Source organism: Jatropha curcas, chromosome 6 (genome assembly GCF_041381405.1).
Source record: "Jatropha curcas cultivar XTBG-Jc1 chromosome 6, XTBG_Jcur_1.0, whole genome shotgun sequence".
NCBI lineage: Eukaryota > Viridiplantae > Streptophyta > Magnoliopsida > Malpighiales > Euphorbiaceae > Jatropha > Jatropha curcas.
In genome coordinates, this window is record NC_143156.1 from 26,196,590 (window position 1) to 26,220,862 (window position 24,273).

The 24,273-nt window shown below is 32.5% G+C and overlaps 3 protein-coding genes across 8 annotated transcripts; 2 read left to right on the forward strand and 1 right to left on the reverse strand.

Annotated features, from left to right (window-relative positions):
* The first annotated feature begins 3,596 nt into the window (after positions 1–3,596).
* FLD (protein FLOWERING locus D-like protein) lies at positions 3,597–10,686 on the forward strand. Of its 2 annotated transcripts, XM_020682095.3 has the most exons (6): positions 3,597–3,957; positions 5,059–6,936; positions 7,232–8,051; positions 8,152–8,276; positions 9,334–9,478; positions 10,014–10,686. In XM_020682095.3, exons 2-5 carry the CDS (start codon positions 5,196–5,198, stop codon positions 9,384–9,386), a joined length of 2,739 nt encoding a protein of 912 aa, XP_020537754.1. In that variant the 5' UTR covers positions 3,597–3,957; positions 5,059–5,195; the 3' UTR covers positions 9,387–9,478; positions 10,014–10,686. The 2 variants fall into 2 exon arrangements, with proteins under 2 accessions (XP_020537754.1, XP_012080962.1); XM_012225572.4 differs by lacking the exon at positions 3,597–3,957 and having other exon boundaries at positions 5,015–6,936.
* Positions 10,687–11,689: 1,003 nt separating this feature from the next.
* LOC105641103 (MEF2BNB-like protein) lies at positions 11,690–15,073 on the reverse strand. 3 transcript variants are annotated; one of them, XM_012225575.4, is made up of 2 exons: positions 14,762–15,073; positions 11,690–12,688 (listed from the first exon to the last, which is right to left on the reverse strand). In XM_012225575.4, exon 2 carries the CDS (start codon positions 12,686–12,688, stop codon positions 11,888–11,890), a length of 801 nt encoding a protein of 266 aa, XP_012080965.1. In that variant the 5' UTR covers positions 14,762–15,073; the 3' UTR covers positions 11,690–11,887. The 3 variants fall into 3 exon arrangements, with proteins under 3 accessions (XP_012080965.1, XP_012080964.1, XP_012080963.1); XM_012225574.4 differs by having other exon boundaries at positions 11,690–12,716; positions 14,762–15,071; XM_012225573.3 differs by having other exon boundaries at positions 11,690–12,754; positions 14,762–15,071.
* Positions 15,074–20,714: 5,641 nt separating this feature from the next.
* Positions 20,715–23,685, forward strand: U11/U12-31K (RNA recognition motif and CCHC-type zinc finger domains containing protein). 3 transcript variants are annotated; one of them, XR_016321483.1, is made up of 3 exons: positions 20,715–21,517; positions 22,665–22,795; positions 22,950–23,685. XR_016321483.1 is itself a non-coding variant. In XM_012225577.4 (2 exons), the coding sequence occupies exon 1, from the start codon at positions 20,772–20,774 to the stop codon at positions 21,492–21,494; it is 723 nt and encodes a 240-aa protein (XP_012080967.1). In that variant the 5' UTR covers positions 20,715–20,771; the 3' UTR covers positions 21,495–21,517; positions 22,950–23,685. The 3 variants fall into 3 exon arrangements, 2 of the variants coding, with proteins under 2 accessions (XP_012080967.1, XP_012080966.1); XM_012225577.4 differs by lacking the exon at positions 22,665–22,795; XM_012225576.4 differs by lacking the exon at positions 22,950–23,685 and having other exon boundaries at positions 22,665–22,798.
* The last annotated feature ends 588 nt before the right edge of the window (positions 23,686–24,273 follow it).

Consider the following 24,273-nt stretch of genomic DNA (forward strand, 5'->3'; position numbering starts at 1 on the left):
AGGAAAAATGCAATTTTATCCTTATATTTTGGCATAATTAACTACTTTGTCTTTCCATTTTAAAAATCACATTATTTTATCCTTTTAGTTTGTCTCTGTTGAACAAAATTATCTTTCTGTCTATTATTTGAGATTTAAGTTATGGACGGATCCTAACTACGTGAATAAAATAATGTAATTTTTAAAATATAAAGATAAATTAATTAATTATGTCAAACTATATGGATAAAAATGTAATTTTCCCTTTATTATTCTTGTCCTCAACATAAGTATCAGTCTTACAATTTTCTCCATCAACATTTTATGTTTGTCATCTTAATGATTTGAACAAATATAAATATATAATACATCTTTGGTTCATCCTTCATTTGGCAAAAGGTGGTGATCAAACCAAAGGAGGTGAATAATCAGGACAAGCATGAAATTATGTGATTTAACATGTCTTTAGATGAGTGAACTATTGCAAAAAATTTACCATTGTACTTTATAAAAAAAAATCGAAAAAAATCTTATTGTAGCACGTCAAACTTTGTGAATGACCTGTTATACTCTTGAAGTTACAAATTTTGCTAATATTATATTCCTATCTATATTAGCAATAACATTTTTTTTTTATGTTTTTGATATTTATATGCAAGATATTCACTGAGTATATGGTTAATATAATATTTAGAACAATAATTTTTATATTTTTCAATATTCTAATAAGTGTTTAATTGATTAAATTTTAGAAGTTCGAGTATTCAATAAAATAATTTTTACAAATTAAAGTATTAAATTAGTACAATTTTATAAATTGAAATATTTAATAGATCAAAATAAAAATTGAGGATATCACAAACATTTTTTTTAGTAAAGTACAAAGATGAATTTATACATGTAGCCAAATCTTATACTTTTCACCTTGTTTTGTGGATTTGGTAGCACGTAATCTTGAATCTTTAACCAAGAATCTCCTAGAAGTCATTGTAATTGGAGTTTATATACCAAACAATACAATAGGTGGCATAGTTGTCTTTTGCATAGGAAATTATTAAAAATATATAGGAAGATACGTTTGCAATCCCTGTGGCTTGTGCTTCTAACCCAAAGGTGACATAAGTTTCTTTAAACATACTACTTCCAACATTAAAAAAAAAAAAAAAAAAGGAAAAGAAAAACTATTGAAGGGATAGGTTTTGATATTTTAAATTCTTGAAGATTAGCCGGCAACAAAACAAGAGTGGAAGGATAAAAAAAAAAAACTATATAAAAATCATTTTGGTAAAAAAGAAAAATAAATGGATCTTTTGATTATTTAAATTAAATGTGGAAAAAATTTTAAAAATCCGCCATTCATTTGGAAAGGAGAGGAAGAAAAATATTAAAAGAAGAAAAATAATAGAGAAAAATAGCGAGTAATTGTTAATTTTTATTTTTCATTATTATGTTTTGATATAAGTACAGGGAAATAAAATAAATTTATTTTCTTTTTTTGGAAATTAGTAAAATTTTTGAAGAAAGAAAAAATTATTATTAAAAATTGACAATTATATCATCGCTTAAATAATAAAATATTTAAAAAAAGGGTCAAAGTTTATTAATCTTCTTCTTAAAGGAGCTTCGAAAAAGTTTTTTGACAGAATGTGAGGCTTTAACAGCTATTAAGGCATTGAAATCTAATGAAAGTAGCAAGTTCTTGCTACCAACTGATGAAATGTTTAAAGATGGGTTGAACCTCCATAGCTTAGCTAAAATGGCTTTATCTAATACATAGGGGAACAGCAGTGTTGGACCCATTTCGTATTAGAGAAGATGCGATCCTATCCGTGCAGATTTCCCAACAGCACCTGCGACATTTAGCCTTCTTCCTTCACTTCATGACATGGGGGCTGATTTAAGAAAGGAAAGGAAAAGGGAAGGAACAAGTTCAAATGAGTCTCCTAACATTACAAATGATAAGCTTTTACAGTGTTTGGTTTCAGTTTCAGCTCTCAAGGTTCGTGTTGCTTGTTCTGAAGAATTGCCAAGGGATCGAATGAACGTTGGTGATGTTGTTGTCGAATTGCTTTGAATTAGAAAAGTTGTGCACTCGAACCTCGTGACGAATCTATAGATACTGATAGAAAATAAACAGACATTCAAAACAAGTAAATGTTCGAGCACCATTGATCAACTCCTTATAAATTTCGATATTTTTCTAGAACTAAATTGTGTTCGTTTTCTGCAAAAATTAAGAACAAGTTGCTGATACACTTCCACAGTCTATTCCAAGACCACCTCTTGAAATCTCAAGAGCGTGATTGGAGTATATATTTAGCCAAAATGTCATGGAACTAGATGAATTTCAAAATTTTCAAATTGTAAAATAAGAAAGAAGTTGTGTATAAACCTTGTATGAAAGCAAAAGATGTGTGCTGTTGGGTGTGAGAAATCAAATGAATTTCCAAATTTCGTTCAAGTTTCTCTGGAATTGTTATTATATAATTTAAAAATAAATAAATGCTGGAAATTTTAATTTTAATTCTTAAATTATGTTATTAAATACTAATTTTATTAAATTAAAGCTCAATCTGCCTTCTAAATTTCACCGAAAATTAACTTTTTGTACAATTTGCCCCTTCAACTTCCACCAAAAAAATAAAAAGCCCAATTTTTTTAGAAAACTTTTTTTTATTGTTTTTTAACTAATAAAAAATTACTTAAAAATTTAAAATTAGAAAATAAAAATCATTTTAAAATATAATAATAATTATAAAAATATACATTATTTGATTTAAAAATAATTGAACAAATATTTGATTTGTAAAAAATTATAAAATTATAAAAAGATTTGATTATATTGAATATTATATTGAAATATTTGGTTACAAAAATATTTATTATTTTTTTAATTATATTTGATTTAGATTAAATATTTAATTACTTTTTTAATCATATTTGATTCATATCAAATAATTTATTTTTTGGGCAAAAATAGGACAATTTGTAATTTTGATACAAGTTTAAAGGGTAATTTGTACGAAAAGTTAAACTTAAGCAAATTATATATGGTGTCCAAGTTCAAGAAATAAATTGAGCCTTATTTCAATTTTATTTTTTAAAAATTACTCATTTCAACATACTCAAATAAATTTACTTAAAAATAAAGCCAAAAAGCAACTTCTAATTTAGAGAGATTACTACCTGGAAAAAAACATGCATAAGTTCTTAATTAACATTTTGAAAAAAATTATTATGACTTTCTTAATCTTTTTTTCTTCAAATTCAAATGCATTATATGGTCCTTCAAGCAATTGGTAAGCATTTTCCTAAAAAAAAATAAAAATAAAAATAATTATTTAGTTCATGAGGTATGACGAAATTATCTAAGTAGTCCTTTCATTTTGAACAAATATTCAGCGCATGCCTAACATTTGCATATATCATTCTAAGTCGTCCATCTGTCTAGTTTTTTCATTTTTTCCGTTAAGTCATAATGAAAAGACGAAAACACCCCTTGACAAAATGAAAGCTAAATCACATAAGCATTCCCTCCATCCATGGCCCCTCTCATTTGTCTCTTCAAAGCTAATTTTTCAGTATTCAAGAATTTTGCCAAAGAGTTCATTGTTTTGCAACTGAAGAGTCAATAGCTTGGTTAATTTGGTTGGAAATTTCGCTGTGAATGTTGTTGTCCAATAGGTCTAAGCGGAGAAGCCGCTTGAGAGTGGAACTTTCTAGTGAGATCTCACCAGAGAAGTTATTGCTAGCAAAATAAAGAAGCCGGAGGTTCGTACAGTATATGAGATATAAAACGGTACGTTGAGACGGTTATCATGGAGATCAAGGACCTAAAGCTGATCAAGCAATGAAAGGGAAGAAATAGAACAACACGACTGGTGGCAGAGCATTTAACGGCAACCCATGTGACTAGCATTGGATATCATTGGCTCTGGTCTAGATCTCGGCCACACACATCGTTGACGCCGCCAAAAGGTACACACATATTTTATATATTGTGCCAAACCATTTCCACAATTTGCATACTTTGATTTTGCAATTCAAGATAATAACCAGGAAACAATATCACCAAGGGCCAGCAGAGGATGTTGAGAAAAAGAAAAAGAAAAAGAAAATTTTTTACTATTGCGTCTTAATTTACTTACACGAATTTCACAATATACTCAAACTGCACACATCCATGGTTGGGTCTGTAAATCTCTACAAAATTGAAAAAGGATTGATGATAATTTTGATTTTAATCAAGCTGATTAACAGGGACTTGCTAAATATACCAAGACATAAATTTCAATTTCCCTCCTCCACAACAAGCAAGACTTATGGCTCGCTTTACACCCGAATACTAATTTGTCACCTTCTTATGCTGATGCAATTTTAAATGGTTTAGAGATATTCAAGTTGAACAACTCAGATGGTAATCTTGCCAGATCCAACCATGAAGCATTAATGGTAGTTCCTCCATCACTGGAACAACAATCAAGCTTATAGAAGAGAGGACAGAGATTAAAGGGCCATGTCTTGTAGTTATTGTTCGTCTTGTCACCTTCTTATGCTGATGCAATTTTATTTTTACTGAAAAAATCAATAAAATTAAAAGGAGTTACTGCTTAGAACGACGGATATGCAAATGTTAAGATCGCTCTAAATATTTGTTAAAAACGAAGGGACTATTTAAATAATTTCTTTATATCTGAGGGACTAAATAATTATTTTCCAAAAAAAAAAAAAAAAAAGTAAGTTTTAGTGTGGATAAAGAGTTAACTTTTTCAATAAAAATACCTAACAAAATAACCAAATATTAATTAAAAAATAATAATTAGAGATTAAAGTGCATTTAACTCTTATTATTGTGTTTTTTATTAAATACTACAATTTTAGCACATTACTGAAATTTTTAATTCATTTAATTATATAACATCTCTATTTTATCTATGTTATAATTTTTTAAAAATAAATAACTATAATTTCAATAATTAAATTCATATATTAAACAAATAATAGGTTTGGTAATGCTATAAGAAATCCATGAATTGAATCCAAGATTTAAATCAAATAATAGGTTTGATGTTATTTCAGACACAAGATTTAAATCGCTGAATCCAGCTAAGGAATTCTGAAAACACAACAGCTGAGCTGAGAACAGGAGGAAGAAGAAAGGGGAGATGGACCCATTAAAACAAAAAATTGCAGACTCTCTCTGAGAATAGCAAACAATGAACCCATCAACCCCAACTCCCGATGAATTCTCTTCTCTTCCTCTCGAATTCATTCCTTATCCTCCTCTCCCTGACCCTACTCCTAATCCTAGTTCAATCCCAAGTTCCACTCTTTCTCTCAATTCTAATAACCCTAATCAATTCCTTTCCTTCTCTGTCCCCAAGAAACGACGTCGCGGCCGATCCCAACGCACCACCATCGCTTCCACCTCAACAACGTCGTTTCAGATTCCACTTCCACAATTGCCAACCAAACCTAAAGTTTCTATAATTGAAAACCCTAACCCTAATCCTAATTCATTAATCCAACAACCAGTACCTGACATTGCCGAAGAGATTATAGTAATCAACAAAGAATCTACCAATGAGGCATTGATCGCACTTTCTGCAGGTTTTCCTGCTGATTCTCTAACTGACGAGGAAATTGAAGCCGGCGTGGTTTCGGTTATCGGCGGCATTGAACAGGTCAATTATATACTCATTAGAAACCATATCATTGCTAAATGGCGCGAAAATGTGAACAGTTGGATAACAAAAGAAATGTTCACAAATTCGGTGCCAAAACATTGTCATGGCCTGTTAGGTTCTGCTTATGATTATTTAGGTTCACGCGGGTATATTAATTTTGGAGTCTCACAGTCAATTAAAGAGAAAATCCCTAATGAATTTACGAAGTCAAAGGTTATAATCATCGGTGCTGGTTTGGCTGGATTGGCTGCTGCGAGGCAGTTAATGAGGTTTGGGTTTAAGGTTACAGTTTTGGAGGGGAGAAAACGTGCTGGTGGGAGAGTTTACACCAAAAAAATGGAGGGAGGAGGCGGAAATAAGGTTACTGCATCAGCAGATTTAGGTGGAACTGTGTTAACAGGGACTTTGGGAAACCCATTAGGAATTTTGGCAAGGCAGTTGGGGCAATCATTGCATAAGGTAAGAGATAAGTGTCCACTGTATAGTTTTGATGGGAAACCAGTTGATTTGGATACAGACTTGAAAGTTGAAACAGTTTTTAATCGTTTATTAGATAAGGCAAGTAAGCATAGGCAGTTAATGGGGGACGTTGCTATGGACGTATCATTAGGGGCATCATTGGAAACTTTTAGGCAGGTGTATGGGGATGCAGTGAATGAGGAGGAAATGAACTTGTTTAATTGGCATTGTGCAAATCTGGAATATGCCAATGCTGGATTGTTGTCAAAGCTTTCATTGGCGTTTTGGGACCAGGATGATCCATATGACATGGGTGGGGACCATTGTTTTATGCCTGGTGGGAATGGAAGGTTGGTTCAAGCTTTAGCAGAGAATGTGCCAATTTTGTATGAGAAGACTGTGCATACTATTAGGTATGGGAGTGATGGAGTGCAGGTTGTTTCTGGAAGTCAGGTTTTTGAGGGGGATATGGCACTGTGTACAGTTCCACTTGGGGTATTGAAGAGTGGGTCCATAAAATTTATTCCTGAGTTGCCCCAGAGGAAGCTTGACGGGATAAAGAGATTGGGGTATGGGCTGTTGAATAAGGTTGCAATGCTTTTTCCTTATGTGTTTTGGGAAACTGATCTTGACACATTTGGGCATCTAACTGATGATTCAAGCACTCGAGGGGAGTTCTTTTTGTTTTATAGCTATGCAACCGCTTCTGGTGATCCACTATTGATTGCTCTTGTAGCAGGAGAAGCTGCACATAAATTTGAGAGTATGCCTCCCACAGATGCAGTGACACAGGTTCTTCAGATTCTCAAGGGTAATCCATCCATGATCATTCTGTTGTTTTAATGAGTTCTGCAAAGTTCTAAATTTAAAAAAATTATATATTATATGATGATCGAGTGGTTTAACAATTGTTCACATGCGTGCATCAGAATTACTAGTGAGCATCTATTTGAGTGACTTCCTTCAGTTGTTGATGACCATTTCTATTGACCATTTACATTTACTTTTGCTGTCTTAATCATGAGCATTTCAGAAGAAATACAAATTTTCATACGGTTTTACTTATTAGAATAGTTTTTATGGGCATTTGGGATGAATACTTGCAGGTATTTATGAACCAAAAGGAATCACTGTCCCAGAACCTATCCAAACCGTCTGTACAAGATGGGGTAGTGATCCGTTTACCCTTGGTGCATACTCTAATGTTGCAGTTGGGGCTTCTGGAGATGACTATGATATATTAGCAGAGAGTGTTGGGGATGGAAGACTTTTCTTTGCAGGGGAGGCCACCACCAGGCGGTATCCTGCAACAATGCATGGAGCTTTTCTTAGTGGGTTAAGAGAAGCTGCAAACATAGCTCGTTATGCTAGTTCTCGAACTTTGAGTATGAAAATTACTAGGGGCTCTTCAAAGAATGCCCATAACTGTGCTTCTCTTCTTGCAGATTTATTTAGAGAGCCTGATTTAGAATTTGGGAGTTTTTCTGTCATTTTTGGTCGAAAGAATACTGATCCAAAGTCCACAGCAATCTTGAGGGTGACCTTTAATGAACCTCGGAAGAAAAGTCAAGAAGGTTCTGGGCCAGATCAACAACATTCCAATAAATTACTTTTTCAGCAGCTTCAGTCACATTTTAATCAGCAACAACAGCTTCATGTTTACACCTTGTTATCTAAAGAGCAGGCCTTTGAGCTAAGAGAGGTGAGAGGGGGTGATGAAATGAGGTTGAATTATCTGTGTGAGAACCTAGGAGTGAAGCTGGTTGGGAGAAAGGGTTTGGGGCCTACAGCTGATTCTCTTATTGCTGCTATAAAAGCTGAGAGGGGTGGTCGCAAAGCAACATCACCTGCTTTAGCTCTTAAAGTGGGTCCTTTAAAGGGGACAACTAAGCTAAAAACAGGCACTTTGAAGCAGAAAATGATCAGGTATGTGCTACATTATTATTCTTTCTTGCAAGGTTTTAGAATTTATGTTGGACCAGTTGATTGAAAATTGATGTTTCCAATTTTGATTGAATTCTTCTAGGAGAGCTAAAATAGTGAGCAACAGCAATAGATTGTTACCTATTCCAAATTCAAATGTAATAAATGGTCAAAAGCCAGAGGAAATTCGGGCAGCAAATCAGGCACATTCAGAAACATCAGTTGCAGGTGCATGTGGATTCTTTCATATTCGGTTCATTTGTGAGTTGGAATTGTATTGATTCTATTCTGTGTTATGCCTTGTATATATAACAATCGTCCTTTCGTAGTTTTATTAGGCATTCTGCGGTTTACAAAGATCTCCTGCTCCTAATATGCCTTGGAATGGGGCCAGGAGTGGTTCTTGTGGAGCCGCTCTGATTTCTAAGTTAGAAGTTGGGGATATAGCTGCAGAATAACAGTCATTAAAGAGAGTTTTGTTCCTTTTTCTGAGTCATCTCAGGATCTATTCGGATGGATGTGTATTTGAAATGATATTGGTTTGGATTTGTATTTTAATTGAAAATTTATAAAAAATCAACATGATAGATAAGTCCAAAACTATCCAAATAGACCCTTAAGACTATTTATAGGGTTTTGGGCTAACTCCTTGCTTTAGAAGCTCCCTTATTGAGCTGGATAACTATATCTTATGAGATTCCTAAATTATCCGTGTTATTTGCAAATGGGGGAACAACTTTCTCTTTCAGGGTTTCCTTATGATTTGAACATTCACCCTCACCTGGAACTCTGATCATTTAGATATTTGCTCGTAGTTGGTGTTTTCATCATTCAGATCAAGTTCATTTGCTAGGGTTTTTTTTTTTTTTTTGTTAATTGCTTATCATTTACTAACCATACAGTTGCTACTAATTTTTTATAAAGTTTAGTTTGGTCCTAATTAAAAACAAAAGCTCTGGTTTTTCTCTGGAAAGCATTAAATGGGCATAAATATCTTTTTTGGCTTTATCTATGATGCCATATTGTCTCTTTTGCCTTCCGTTGTATTGCCTTTACTTGTTTTTTGTGCTTCTATGGAAACAAGTGAAACATGCATGCACAGAGAGAAATTTTCTGATTCTATTCTTGAAAGCAGCAGACATGTTAGCATGTCATTGTAATGCAATGATGGATTATCTTGAATTGATCAATATATTCCCTAGTTATCACTATTATTGATTTCCTTTATTATATTATCCTAAGCTTTCTGTTATAAAATCTGATAGCAATTCTTGAATTTTGTTAGGGCAAAGTCAAGTTGATGGATTGAAGAATGAGCAGATGGCACCTTTCTACTGATAGTTGAGATACTGAGCAAGTACCAATGACACTAGGATTGGTTTTAATGCCATTCAACTTACTCAAGTGTCAATACTGGTTTTCTCCAGTTGGTAAATGACAGATTTCTTGGCTACTAATTTGCATATTTTATATCTGCTCTGTATTTTTTGGAATTTACTTAAAATAGCCTTCAACTGTACAGTGAAATCATGTGTTTTTGTATTGTATTCCTTGGTAGTTTAGATCCATTTTCGGCATATTATTTGAGATGATATTGGGACTTCCACTGTTAAAAACCTTTTGTTTTTATGGATCTTATCATGCTAAATATTGCTTGAATTGTATGATATACACGTGTTACCTACTTCTAGTTATAACTCTTTCTGTTTTTTTTTTTTTTTTTTTTTTTTTTTTTTTTTTTTTTTGGTAATCTGAAATCTTAATTTAGATTACTGGTCAAATTTCCCCCTTCTTTTTTTTTTTATTTTTATTTTTATTTTTTTTTCACTTGGTTATCCTTATTCATGATCTGAAATAGATCCTGCATATAGTGATAATTTTATGGCATGGATTTGTAATTCATCTCTCTATCTGGGATCATATAACTAATGCTTACTTTGAATGCTTTTCTCATTTGTGTTGCAGGAACCGTACCTCATTTCTGTGGGCAACTTTATAAGTGCTGTTCCCAACAGTTGGAAGGCACATGTGCCAGGCCAAAGGCACGAGAAGATTGGTGCAATAACCTCGGAGCATACACAATTGGTCTAGAGCATGTTATTTTCTAGGGTCTTTGCAAGCTGTTATTAAAAAGACCATAATGAATTGGGAGCTTTCTGATGAAGGCAACAAGTTCAGTTATATGGTGCAGAGCAGCAGGGCCACGGAATTTCCTGCCTCACTATTTTAAGCCTGTTGTCAAGGTACCTCTTTTGTGGAGATTGTGCCCTTGGAGATGGTTTTTACAGGGAAATGAAGTAATTTGATTTGGGGCATTGTCATATCAGGGTTTGACAAGGTAAAATCTGATTTCAACTTTATTGATGATCTTTGGGGTTACAAACAACAAGATGGGTACACTACACCATTGAACATTATGGATGAGTGCTCTCTGGTTGGAACTCATAAGACTAGCAGCCTACAAACCTGTGTTGTGCTGCATTTTATCAAGCTCGATGTTTTTCTTTATAGTTGGTGTACATTTAGGAAGTGAATAAGGGGACAAAAAAGGTAGTTGCTTGGTTACAATGTATAGTGTGTGTTTGTAAAATGTTTCCCTTAAATTTGAGAAGAAAACCTCAAAAAAGGAGTATTTTAATCCCCCTTTTTTTTTTCTTTCACATAACATAATAGTGAAGAATTTAATAGCAAGTTTTAACCTTTTCTTCATATTGTCTTTCCCTTCACTTTCAATACTTTCCAAACAAGACAACAGAATGATAATTTTATTTCCCTTGCATTCATCCATATCTTTTTCCCCTTCTCATTCTTCCATTACCTAAATTTACTTTTAAGTTTCTAGTCTGTACAATTACACTGAGTTATTAATTTGAACAAAAATAACTCAGAGATTGAAATGTTAGTCTTCTCACTTTCTTTAAAGATGTGTAAAGGGCAGTAGGAGCAGCTAGTTTGAGTCTCCCATCCAATGGTGTGATAAGAATTTTTACTATTTTTATAAGATTATTAGAAGGGGAGACCTCCATTATATAGTTCATAGTATGATAAGATTATTTAACAACAGTAAAAAGAAAAGAAAGAAAATAAAAGAGCTCATTTAACTTTGAGCTTATTGCTAATTTGATCCTAAAGATTAATTTCTTTTGCATAAGTCGCTAAACTTCATTTTTTTCTTTTCAATTTGATCACATTTGAAATTTCTAACAAATTTTTGGAATAATTAACAATAGCTGTTAACTCATCTATTTAAACTAACTTCAAGTTCACACGAGATTATAATCTCGTGTAGCATGTTTGTTAATTAAAATTTACATGAGTAAGATGGTTGTTTATATCATTATTTTGAATAAATTTTTCTTAAAAATCTCCGATCTGATCAAGTTTTATTTAAAAAAAAAAAAAAACTTTAGTGACTCATCTCCATTAAATTGATGTTTTATGATCAAATTAGAAATAATCTCTAAGTTTAGTGATACCTTGTGTTAGCTACCCGTGATTTCTAAGCATAATCCGCCAAGAGGGAATTCAAATCCCGCAAAGCTTTTCAGGGTGTGTAAATATATACATGTCTGAAGTTCATTTTACAAACAAAATAATCAAAACAATATAAAAGAATTTGAAAAGTTAAAAGCACTGGAGAATCAACAAAAGCTTTAAGCTGAAAATTTTTATTGTGATGAATCAAATACATATTATCATGGTCCAGGCAAAAGTGTATTACAAATAAAAGATTTTACAAGTAAAAGATTACTCAGCATATGAAACCTACAATATGAAAAATGAAAAAGAAGAAAGAATTAAAAAAAAAAAAAAAAAATTCTCAACTTCTCATTTTGGCATCACTTACCCTCTTGAAGTTTATCCGAGTGTTCACCACTCCCTCCCAACCATTCCTCTAATTTGGCTTCTTTATCAGCCTTGAAGTCATCATAATTTCCAGATAGTGAAAATATATTTTGATGTGGCAAGTTCATCTCAACTTGTTCATCTTCTGCTTGTAGCTCATCCGTAGCCTGACTTGATAAGGGCAATTCATCAGATTCCATATCAGGGAGTGATAAACTAGTGCTGGCAGATGCAACCAACTGCGATGTATTAGGAAAAGACAGTAGCTTATCATCTGGGGTTGGTGCCGATTCTTTTGAATCAAGTTGAGGCCACTTGAAATTACTGGCCCTTTCTTTTGCATTCTTGAATACAGTAGATAGATAATAACTGGATTTTCTGTTTTCTTGCTGGACTCCATTATGACCCCAAGCGGATGGTCCCCATGACCTATTTCTTCCTAATTGGGAACCTGAAATTGGGTTATGGATTAATCCTCTTTTTGGTTGTCTAGCTGATATTGTTGATAGAGATATCTTGATGTCTCTAATCATCTCATCAGCAATGGAAAAACCACAATCTTTCATGGATTTCACCATGGTTATAGAATCCTCTAAATCTTCAGTGTGCAAAGTTGTTTCATGTGACTTCTTGGTAATATTGTCCTTGAGATTAATTACATTGGAAACTGCATTTTGAGTGTGCTGCTGAACATAGAAAAGCCCTACTGAGGGTTCATTTGCCACGTACTTAATCATCTCTGCCAAGCTCTCAGTTATCTCCGCAAAGCCGTCAATAGTGGAGAATTCATGCATCTTGTTGAAGGCAAACGACAGTTCATCACTGGTTTGTCAAATTGCAAAAGCAATTGCATTTCAACACTAGAAAGAAAGATAAAGTTGAACAAGAAGAAAAGGATCAACAAGTGTTTATAGTGGTTCAGCATTATCATGCAATATCACCAATTAATGGCAAAACAAGCCAGGAATTACCTTAGCAAAAAAAGTCTTGTGTTTGTGTTTCTACATACCACAGAAGGATCAATTCTCACTTTACAATATTCAAGTTTGTAATTGAGTTTCATTTCTATGAATTCTATATTCGGGTGATGTATGATTTATGGCTTTAAAAGAATAATTGCTTAGTTTTTTTCCTAAATTGCCTTATAAAGAAACTGAATGCTTAAATCTCCAGAAGGTGCTTCTAAGAAAATGGAAACACTTCTGAATGAGACTCATTATAAAAGCTCAAAGTAGTAAAACTATTGCAAAGTCACATCATTAATTCATGTCTCAGTTTTGAGATAACAAGAAAAAACGGTGCATCTGAGAAATACATCTGAAAAGGTTTTAATAACTCTACACATAAGGTATCGCTTATACACATACTGTAGCATGATCAAGGACTTGCGATTCATATTTTACTTTAATAGAAAGAATTTCATATTCCTTATTTGATAAACAATCTCTATCTCTTTAACATTCAGTTATATATTACTTCAATAATTAGGTGAGTAATGGTTCAATATTAATTAAACACTAAAACGAGATATAACATCTTGAGAAAAGTTACATAAAGGAAGGAGTTCCAACGCTGCCATACCATTACGGCGTATTCAGTTCATAAACATCTCATTAAACATTTCCAAACAAAGAGCATTCATTCTAGCCTGAATTATAACCTCCCCAATTTTCATGATTGGGTTCCTATTGGTTAACATCTTATAGAAAATTTGCTCAACTAAATTTAACACATGATGACTACACTTGGAATGCTGTATGAAATTCTTTTGGCCACTTGTTTTAATTTTTAGCTATATTTTTAACAGACATAGAACAATATATCTTCTCACAACTGCTGCCCCACACCTCTCCAGTATCTGAATAAAATCCTCAACTCATACAAAACAAAGTACCTTTATAATATTTCAAGCTTGAAGCACTCAAAAGACCAAACAAGCAGGTCTATTATTCAAACAAACATATATAGAAAATGTTAATGGCAGAGGCATTCATCTTGTTTAAAACTTTTCTCTAGCACACGAGTCAAACACACTTGTTGCCGGGGCAGGACTAGAATACTAATTTGGAGGGTCAAAATAAATTGAGGATAAAGGTAGAAGTTGGTATAAAAATAGAGGGGTGGGGACTAGAGCCTCAAATATTCACAGAAATCATTAAACATGGCTACCTTTTGTTCACCATGAAAATAAAGAACTAAAGCACAACCATCTCATTCTTAAGTTTTCTTCTCAAAGGTCTAACCCACCAACTAAACAATTGAACCAATCTTCTCATTGCCCCAAACCAAACATCTTGAGTAATATCTCAAGCATTACTCTCCCAGTCTCTTAAGGCCCAAATGCTTTCATGCAGGTAACCAATTCATTGTCAATTGTCACTTCTACAATGCTTAATATATCACATAAGTAACTTCATAGGCGTTTTAGAACACATAATCTTGTTCAATTGACACTGCACAGAAGTTCAAAAGCAATTTCCATCGGAGAGTTCTTTTTCTTTGATATACATGCAGGCACTACAATTTTTAGAATCATGTAGAATATAAAGAACAAACTTACTCTAACTAATGGTAGCAGCAATAAATATGAAAAAAATTAAATAAGTTATTAAGTTGCTTGCAAAAAAAAAAAAAATCCTAGGATTTTCTCACTCAAATTATTAACAGCTCTCACTCCTTACACATGTATGCATAACCCAATAGAAGAACTTACACAAGACCGAAGATCAATCCTTTGAATCCATACTCACATAAGAAAATCACCAAATAAACAAAACCCAGTTCTCATAATGTCACAATTATTCAACAAATCCAATCAACAAACAGATAGACAATAAAAAAAAAAATCCAAAATTCAAATCACTTACAGGAAGCCCTAGAGGAAGAAGCAAAGAAGGAATCTTTCAGCTCTTGATCGGTGAAATTATTTTCTCTTCTTATATTTTTGACAGGCGAAGATCCAAAAATACTGAAACTGTATAGGCCTTTGTAAATTGTATCAGTACATCACTTCACATCTCTCCTTCTATGGTTCGTTAGCTCAACTAACAGCTTCCAGAGACAAGGAAAGAGAAGGTTGTTTCGAAGTTTGATGGACAGATTTGCCCCTTTTTATATCATAACTTGGGGGCAAATTTGAACTCTTATAGCAAAGCGAGGTGCTTTTTATGTCAATCCCTAATTTTACTTCTGGTTCATTTTCCTATCGATAGATTTCTTTTGCTTTAGAGAACATTTGATTCGGTTTATTTATATAATTGATAGTTAATTTATAGTCAAGTATTTGATAAATTTTTTAATTACCTATTTACAGTTTATAAAATTTCCAATCAAAGCCTTTTCACATCAATTGCTAGTTGATTAATTTTTTTTTAATCGTTTTATTTATAGTTATTTATAAAGTAATAATTTCCTATTAATGTTTCTCTTCAAAAAAAAAATTTCCTATTAATGTTATTATAAAAATTTAATTAATATTTTTATTTATGTACTATATTAAAATAAAAAATAATATATTCACCTTAAATATTAAAAAATATTAATCATACGTTATAATATATAATAATAAAAAACAATTGTGCCCTTAATGATCATTTTATCTTTTCCACTAATAAAATTTTACCAAACGTTAACATTAATTAGCTAAATATCCCCTATTAACTGATATAAACGGCAAACTTTGATGTTGTAAATAAGACTATTTATGATAAGCTGATAAAAGGAAAAAAAATAATGGAGCAAAATTTTGTTCTTTATAAATGTATTCTATTAATTAATTTTTTTACAATAATAAAATAATATTTATTATTTTTGAATAATTGTGATAAATTAATTATATAAAAAATTAATTTAAAAATCAAATATTATGTATATAATAATTATTTTTTAAAAATTAATATAGGTATATATATACACACTCGCTATTAAATCATGAAGATGGTTGCTAATTGAAATTTTATCACCCATCACTTTAGCGTATTTGATTTGGTCAAAACATTGATTTTGTCACGGGTTAATTTCATTGAAATGACACTTAACTCAAAAATACTTAATTTTATATTTTTATAATAGTAAAATGCCTTTGACGCAGTTGAATAAAATGGCTTTTCCGTTAGTCGGAATGGCAAGTTCATGACATGTGGACCTTTTTTTATTAATTTTTTAATTAAAAAAAAAAACTCTATAATCCTGCTCGTGTTCTTTCTCTCACTTCATGCGACATGAAGTCTCTTCTTTTCTTCCAACAGCGCTAACGTCTCTCCTTCGTTGCGGTCGATTTCCGGTGAAGAAAGAGACAGTGAGACCAACAACGACCTCGTACCCTTTTCTCTTTGTCTCTCTCTCGTGTCCACAAAGCCCGTATCATTAGTTCTGGTGATTTTGCCCGGCTGCGGTTTGGGTAGCCATGAAAACCGATAAGCTCAAGCTATTTCAGGCTAAAGATCCGCACCTTTGACGATTGAGCACACCAATAGCGTCGGCTCAACGCAAAGAATAATAAAATCGACTCCATTATCGCAGATCAAGGTCGTCATCTCAAACGGTCATGGAGACAGTTGTGTTCCAGCGAGATTTCCTCCAACTCCGGCGAGAGCAAGGTCGCCAACAAAGCTAACTTAATCAATAAAGCAAGTCAGATTTATTTGTCCCCAGGTAAAATAAAATACGTTTAGCAATTATTTATCTGAATCGAGGCTTAATTTTTCAATTTTTAAAAGAAATCGTCGATTCAGGGAGGGGACAGATTTATTGGCTACTTATGTTGATTTCTGGGTAAGAAAGTGGAGAAATAGCTCAGTAGAAGTACAGATGAGGAAGAAAGCTTCTGATGTGCCTTATTGATTATTTTGATTGGCAAATTGAAGGCATTGATGATTTTGATTGGCAAATTGAAGATGTGAGAGAGAAAAATGTTTTTTCTCAAAGAAAAAGAGGTTTTCGTTCTCAAAGGGAGAGAAAAGATTGCAGAAGATGTGAGCGAAAGAGGCTGAGCCGGAGGAGAGAAGGTTTTTTCTAATTAAAAAATTAATAAAAAAAGATCCACGTGTTGCACACATGTCATTCCGCCGAACGGAAATAGGCTAAAGTGATTGCATACATGTCACTTAATTTCATTAAATCCAATGATTATATAGTAAAATTTATATGAATTTTTGAAACAAATTATATTAAATATATGTAAAATATGATTTGAAAGTAAATTTTGGAGTAACTTTTTTTTTTTTTTTTCGATTCAAAAATTCTTTTGAGTTATGAAACACATATCTCATGACTAATACCATTATTAACTCAATTAAAAATCTTATGGATTAATATTTTATAATTGATATTAAAACAACTAATATTTAACTTTAATTATAATTAATTGTGATATTACGATTAACTTATAATATTAAATGACTAATACTTAACTCAATTATTACAAAGATTACATTTTCAAAAAAATTATTATGAAGATTACTTGATATTTATGTTTACTGTTAAAAATATAAAAGAATTTGATTAATTAAAAAAACACACACACTGTATATATATATATATATATACACACTAGCAATATACCCGTGTATAAAAAAAAATAAAGTAAAAAATTGAAAAGAATATATATATAGTTTATAAATTCTTGAATGAAATTTATTTTATTATGCTATTGAAAATATTGTTAATATATATTAATAGTAAAAAAAATGTAGCCATGATTTTTAATTGTTAGAGTAAAAATTAGTAGATAACCAGATGTTCAGAAGTATTGAAACAACCCGAAATTTTATTTTCAAAAATTTTTCATTTAAAATTTTAAATATTAATTCTAGCCAATGATATTATAAGACATTAGTATATTTAAAATACATAAATCAATGCTTTGTGAATTTATTTAATAAGATTAAAGGTAAATACATTTTATATTTGTTAAACCAAACCTTTAAACCAATTTAAACTCATTAAAAATTCCTAAAAGAAAACCAACTGAAAAAAAAATCGATAAGCCAATTGAAAACAAGACAAAATCCATGGTTTGGGCCAAACCGAACCCTAATCAAACCCAACCGATCTATAGCCAATTAGAAAGCTCTAGAAATCCACAAAACCCATTTTTGTCCTGATTTTCTCTTCCCTTCCCGATTCCAGCAATAGCCCACTTTCCCCTTTCCCCTTTTCCGTTTTTGCAATTTCCAACCATCTGAGCTCGACTTTGGCTGATTGGACTTCTTTTGCGTAGCCATCGCTTCTCGGCCACCACTCTTTCCATTTCCAGCCTGTCATAGTGTTGCAAACAAGAGAGAGAGAGAGAGAGAGAGAGAGAGCTGCTGCGATTCTTTCCTTTCCGATCGACACAGCTCGCCTTCAATGCTTCTCTCTCATTTCCAACGACATCAAACCTTAACTGGCCAACCCACCTCATCCCTAGCACCTCGCAAGCACCGTTCCTCCATCTTCGGTTAACTACAGTTAGTAACTAGCGAGAAAACCTTAATATTGCTAAAACTTAAGTAGGTAGTTAGTCCTATTTTTAAATGAGGTTCTGCCAAAATTTCAACACAATTTGGATTTAGTATATTTAATAAAAAAATTGTTAGATTTAATCAAGATAATTATTTATTTTTATTTGAAAATAATTCTTTATTTGATTTTTTTGTCCTTTTCAATTTTATTTCTCATAGATCGTCCGAGCTCCTCCACTGCTTTTATGAATCAGAATCAAAACTAAATTCTTTTTCTCTCCTCTATTACTATGAGTAGTAATAAGTAGTGAATTATCATTTGCATCATGCATACATACATTAATATATAATGTTACAATTCCCTAATTATTTAATTATTATTATTATTATTTTTTAGCATAAACATTTATTATTTTATACTTGGTTTATATATGTGTATAATTGAACATTTGCATAACAATGTTTGTTTATTTAATATGCTTGCATTTAAATGCAATACTTGATTAGATGTGTTGTGATGATGATATGCCTTATTTGTGTGGAATTAGAATGAAGTAGATTTTTATGGGTTTGTGAGGGCAGCCTTAGATACCGTCGGCCATGTATAGAGAGATCGATGTCTCGTTTGCATTTGATGATATATGATGTGGAAAACTATTGGTATGGTAAAGAAAAGAGAGTATAAAAAATGAAAGGGCTGATCAAGCAAGGATTAGACCGATCAGCTATGTATGGGGATTGGCTCTCTGGTGCACACGTCATGAGAGGATAGGCCATATGTGAGAACGACTAATCGGGGGTTTCAGTGACTCCGCATACTAATCTCCACTTATTTGATTATGTGAAGGTGTACTTGTATGTGGGTGCTGATGTTATCCCATGTGTTTGATTGGATGAGTGTTCATTTTAGTATTTTGGGAAGCACTTCGTGTGAATGCTTGTGCTATGCAATAGTTATTATTCATTATTAAATTCACATTTTTTTTGTTTAACTTTTCAGAAAGTAGATTATTCCTTCTCCCAGCTAAAGCTCTGTTTTCTCTAGAAAAGAAAATTTTTAATTCCAGTAATTTTTTAAATTGTGAGCATTATGTACAAGAACTTATTTATTTCTGTTTGATATTGAACTCTGCAGTTGTAAAATTGTGAAAACTCTTATTATAGGATTATGATAATTCCAAATTTGTATGAGTGTGTGATAATGTTAAGTGATAACTTTAAGTTGATGATTTACAGATGTACATGTATACGGACTGATCAATCTATATTATAGATATTGTGTAATGTATTGGGCTCGAGTTATGAAATATTTAAAATGCTGGATTTGGGCTAGGATATAGTACAATCGTAAGATTTGTTATATAGAATAATATGGGCTTACTGTTCATATAATCCAATCTAATGTGGCTAAGTTTAGTGGTTTAGGTTTACTACGGGCCCTGGTGGCTTTATGCTTACCTGGACCCTAATACTGGTCCAACCCATGGTTTTGCATTGTGACAAGTATGGATTAAAAATGTTGAAATTTATAGAGATAAATAATAAAAAAAAGAAATAAAATGAAAGGTGGTAAAATTCATTAATTTAATATATTTTAGAATTAATGTGAAAAATGATTAACTTGCTATAAAATCCATGAATAAATAATTTATTTTATAATTAAAAGTTGTATAAATCATCAATTCATAGTGTTATTAATTCTCTAAAATTATAATCAATTATATTTAACATAATTTAATTTAATAAAAAATAATTTGTAATTTTTAATATAAAATAATAACTGACCATATCATAAATTCATAAATTATGTGTGATTAAAATTTATATAAATTGTTACTTAATATGATATTAATTTTCTAACGTTATTTTAATCAATTACATTTAAGACGTTTTAATTTAATCAATAAACAATCATAAATTAATTTATTTTTAAATAAATATAAAAATAAATAATTAAGTCATTACATATGTCATTAAATTGAAATCCTACGTAGCAATACTAGAGGAAAATCTATCTACGTTATATATATAAACTAATATGCCTACTTATAATAATTTGGTTTTTGTCATTTTTTAAAAACTAATAGTTAATAATAATTACTTAAAGCTATTAATATATTAAATAACCAAATCAAATCAAACCAAAAATACTAAATAAATTCAAACTAAAATAACACGTTAACACGATAAATAATCAAACCAAATCAAAAATATTAATTTAAAATAAATTCAAATTAAATCAATATATTAATAGATCGAAAAATCAAATTAAACTAAAAACACTAATTCTAAATAAATGAAAGTTAATTCGAAGAATATGCCAATGTTAACTTTGTACGGAAAAAACAAAAGCGTTTTATATATATAATCTTCCTAGAGTTAAAGAGGCACAACGCACGAGCATACACATAACACTGGAAGAGGAACAAGAATAATGAGGCACAAGCATCACAGTGACAGCGATGAAGATGAAACCTTCTACTACCGCTACTCCTCCGCCCCTCAACCGCCATCTTCCTCCTCAAATCCCTCCAAACCGAACCCTAAATCTAATGGCTCAGATGGCCTAGCTCCATCAAAATCAACTCTTTACGTCTCAAATCTCGACTATTCTCTTACCAACTCCGATCTCCACACTCTCTTCTCTACCTTTGGCAAGATCGCTCGCGTCACCGTCCTCAAAGACCGAGTCTCCCGCCAATCTAAGGGCGTGGCGTTTATTCAGTTCGTTTCGCGAAATGACGCTGTTTCTGCGGCTCGCCAAATGGACAAGAAAATACTTAATGGCCGTACCCTCTCCGCCTCTATCGCTGCTGATAATGGCCGTGCGCCGGAGTTTATTAAAAAAAGAGTTTATAAGGATAAAAGTCGGTGTTATGAGTGTGGAGAGAATGGACATCTATCTTATGAGTGTCCAAGGAATCAGCTGGGGGCAAGGGAAAGGCCGGTGGCTAAGCGTGGTCGGGGAGATGGTGGTCAAGGGAGGAGGGAGGAAGAATGGGAGGACGGTGAGGTTTTTGAGGAGGAGAACTGGGCGTCTGTGGTTGATGGAGATGCAGATGAGAGGTTGTTGAGCAGAGGAGAGGAAACTAAGGTGGAGAGGAAGAAGGTGAAGAAAGCGAGTTATTTTAGTGATGAAAGTGACGAGGAGGAGTAATATTGGGACATGGGACATTCGAGGTATGGTGTTTTTCTGGTTTTTGTTATTTGTGAAAGGTATATTTTGGTTTAAATCGGTATTTGCTTTATGTTTGTGAATTATTGTGGGATGTGTTCTTAGATTGGAGAGTTTGGATGATAGCTAATTTTGTTAAAGGGTGTGTTTCAACTTCGTCTTCTGTGTGTATTGTAATGGGTAAATGGCTAATCCTGCACATTTTGTGGAGTGCTAATGTTTAATTAGCTTATAAATGTTATACGCATTATGTAATTTTAATGAATGGTTTTCTCTTCTGATCGGCATGTATAGGTTTGAGTTTTTATTTTCTGTTATGTTAATATGTGTCCCTCTGTGTGTGTATGTTAATGTGAAAGCTGAGATTCATGGGAATTGGTTAGCCACTTTCCCTCACTTGTCATTACTATAGTATTTACTGTCAAATTGACATCTTTTGTTACCACATCTCAATGATATAAACTTGGTATTAGTCAAATAGGGGGGAAAAAATTTAAAAAAATAGAAACCTATAGTATATTTTAGTGCTTATTTGGACAAGTGCTTTAGCTTTTGAGGTTTTGGTGTTTAGTAAACTTCGCATTTGAAATGGTGCTTTATAATTATAACTGAAATTTGAAAAGTTAGGATATGTGTGTTCGCATTTGGCTTCCAACTGTCAACGTTTAATTGTTGGCAATTGAGTGCCAGTCGATAGCTACTACCTTTAAACCAAAGAAACTCTCTACTTCTCAGTATTTGGCTATTGGTATATATTAATTGTGCCTTTGCCTCGATGTAAAAAAGAATGATTTTTTCACAATAGTTGGCTGTCTTTTGCCTTTAAGCCAAATAAACAAATCAACCATGGGGAGTAAATGATTTGTTTTTGTCATTCATGGCGCTTGATTAAGAGATCCAAACAGGAGCTGTTTCACTGTTCATCTTCAAGTGGAACAAGTGATTCCTATTTCCTGTTCCTGGAAAATGAGACTAGGCATATTAGAGCATTGTGAAAATTTTGTCTTCAAATTAAGCCTGTGCAAGGGGGACAAAAGAGTTATACCTGAATTCGTTGATGATATCTAAAGTTATGTGATTCTGTGAACCCAACTTGTTTGGAATCAAAACTTAGTTGAGTACTGATACAATATTCTTTTCTTCCTGATGCAGGCTTTAGTTTTCTGCTGGGTCATAAAAATGTATTTATTCAATGGTAATTTGTTGAACTGTATGGTGGTCATGCATCATCTCTCTGTATGAACGTTTTCTTATGGATCCAGAGCAATTTGTCCTTTTTGGGGGTATCTCATCTGTTTTATTCACACTACTCTCTGAATGACTTTGTTTTCTGTGGATGTGCTTACTGATGTAATGAGCTTAAATCAACTTGATTATACTGCTCTTAAATTAACTTTTTTTTCTCTCTCTTTGTTTCTGACCCTGTTGCATGGTCAGGGACTTTGAAAAGTGTTGATTTGGCAATGATGCTGCCAGGGTTTTCAAATGAAAAGTGTTGATTTGGCATTTCCAGTTGATTGAGAGAAATGAAAAAGACTTCCCACCACTTTGTACATATGACAAACGTAACAAAACTATATTTCTGAATTCTGACTTCAGGCTCAGAATATTATATACAGCATTTTATGCATGGTGAACAAAATTACGGCTTGCTAGGGAGTTTCATCTTGAGCAAGTCACGGCAATCTGCATTTCTGTAAGAAAGTTGACGATGTACAACCAACTCTTAATGTTGAGGCTACTTTTACTCTGAAATGCTTCAAAACATTGAAAATGGATGTGAAGGAAGTTGCTTATTGTTTATGCCTTTATGGTATGCATCAGCACGCGCTCTAACGACTCTAGTCGGATTTCCATCATGTTGGCATTTTTGACTCAATCTAGATTGAAATTCCTTACCATAGGCAACTCAATCAAATGCCATTGATGGATCTTGTGTAGTTACAGGGCTCCAACATGTATGGTTACAGTGATAATGATAGGTGGTGCAGCGAATATTTTTTTATTTGATAAAGCAAACTTGTTAGAATGTCATGTATTGGTTAATGCTTATGCAAAGATATTAGCATGTAGCAAAATATTGGCAGTCGGGAAATTTCAACTTAATGTATTAACGAAAACTTCTTGACAGATAATTGGGATCATTGGAAATGTTATTTCTCATTGAGTTTCATATGATGTTCTGTTGGAAAAGTACAGGATTCAAATACCTCAAGGAGACATCTCAATGATTAGGACTTAAATTTTCATGGCGAATCCTAATTTCCATCACAAAGGCTTTATTTAGCAAGTTAAACTTCTCTCTGTTAATTGTAGCATTCGGTGATATAACATTTAACAATTAACAGCTATTAAAATTAGAGGTATAAATGAGCCGAGCCGGCTCTCGAATTATTCGAGCTCGGTTCAAAAAGAGTTCAAAAAAGCTCAGCTCGAATTGAGTTAAAACTCGACCCTGCTCATTTAGTAAGCGAACCGAGCTCGAACCTAATGATATTCAACTCCAAAGCTCAAATTGAGTTCGAACTCGAGCATGTTCATTTAGCAAACGAGCCGAGCTCGAGCCTAATGATGTTCAACTCCAAAGCTCGTCGTTGAGCTTTATTGAACTATATGTATACAATTTTTTGAGTTGAACTAGAATTTCAAATTGAGCTTGAACAGAGCTTGAGCTTTCACTGAGCATAAATTTCCAGGCTCTTTAATTTTCGAGCCAAGCTCTAATAGAGCTAAATTCTACCGAGCCGAGCTTTTAGTTTGG

Excerpts from the sequence above, each read along its gene's own strand:
- FLD (XM_020682095.3), top strand. The coding sequence starts at position 5,196 with ATGAACCCATCAACCCCAACTCCCGATGAATTCTCTTCTCTTCCTCTC. Across the intron at positions 6,937-7,231 it reads GGTTCTTCAGATTCTCAAGG|GTATTTATGAACCAAAAGGA; the intron begins GTAATCCATCCA and ends GAATACTTGCAG. Across the intron at positions 8,277-9,333 it reads TTCAGAAACATCAGTTGCAG|GGCAAAGTCAAGTTGATGGA; the intron begins GTGCATGTGGAT and ends GAATTTTGTTAG.
- LOC105641103 (XM_012225575.4), bottom strand. The coding sequence starts at position 12,688 with ATGCATGAATTCTCCACTATTGACGGCTTTGCGGAGATAACTGAGAGC.
- U11/U12-31K (XM_012225577.4), top strand. The coding sequence starts at position 20,772 with ATGAGGCACAAGCATCACAGTGACAGCGATGAAGATGAAACCTTCTAC.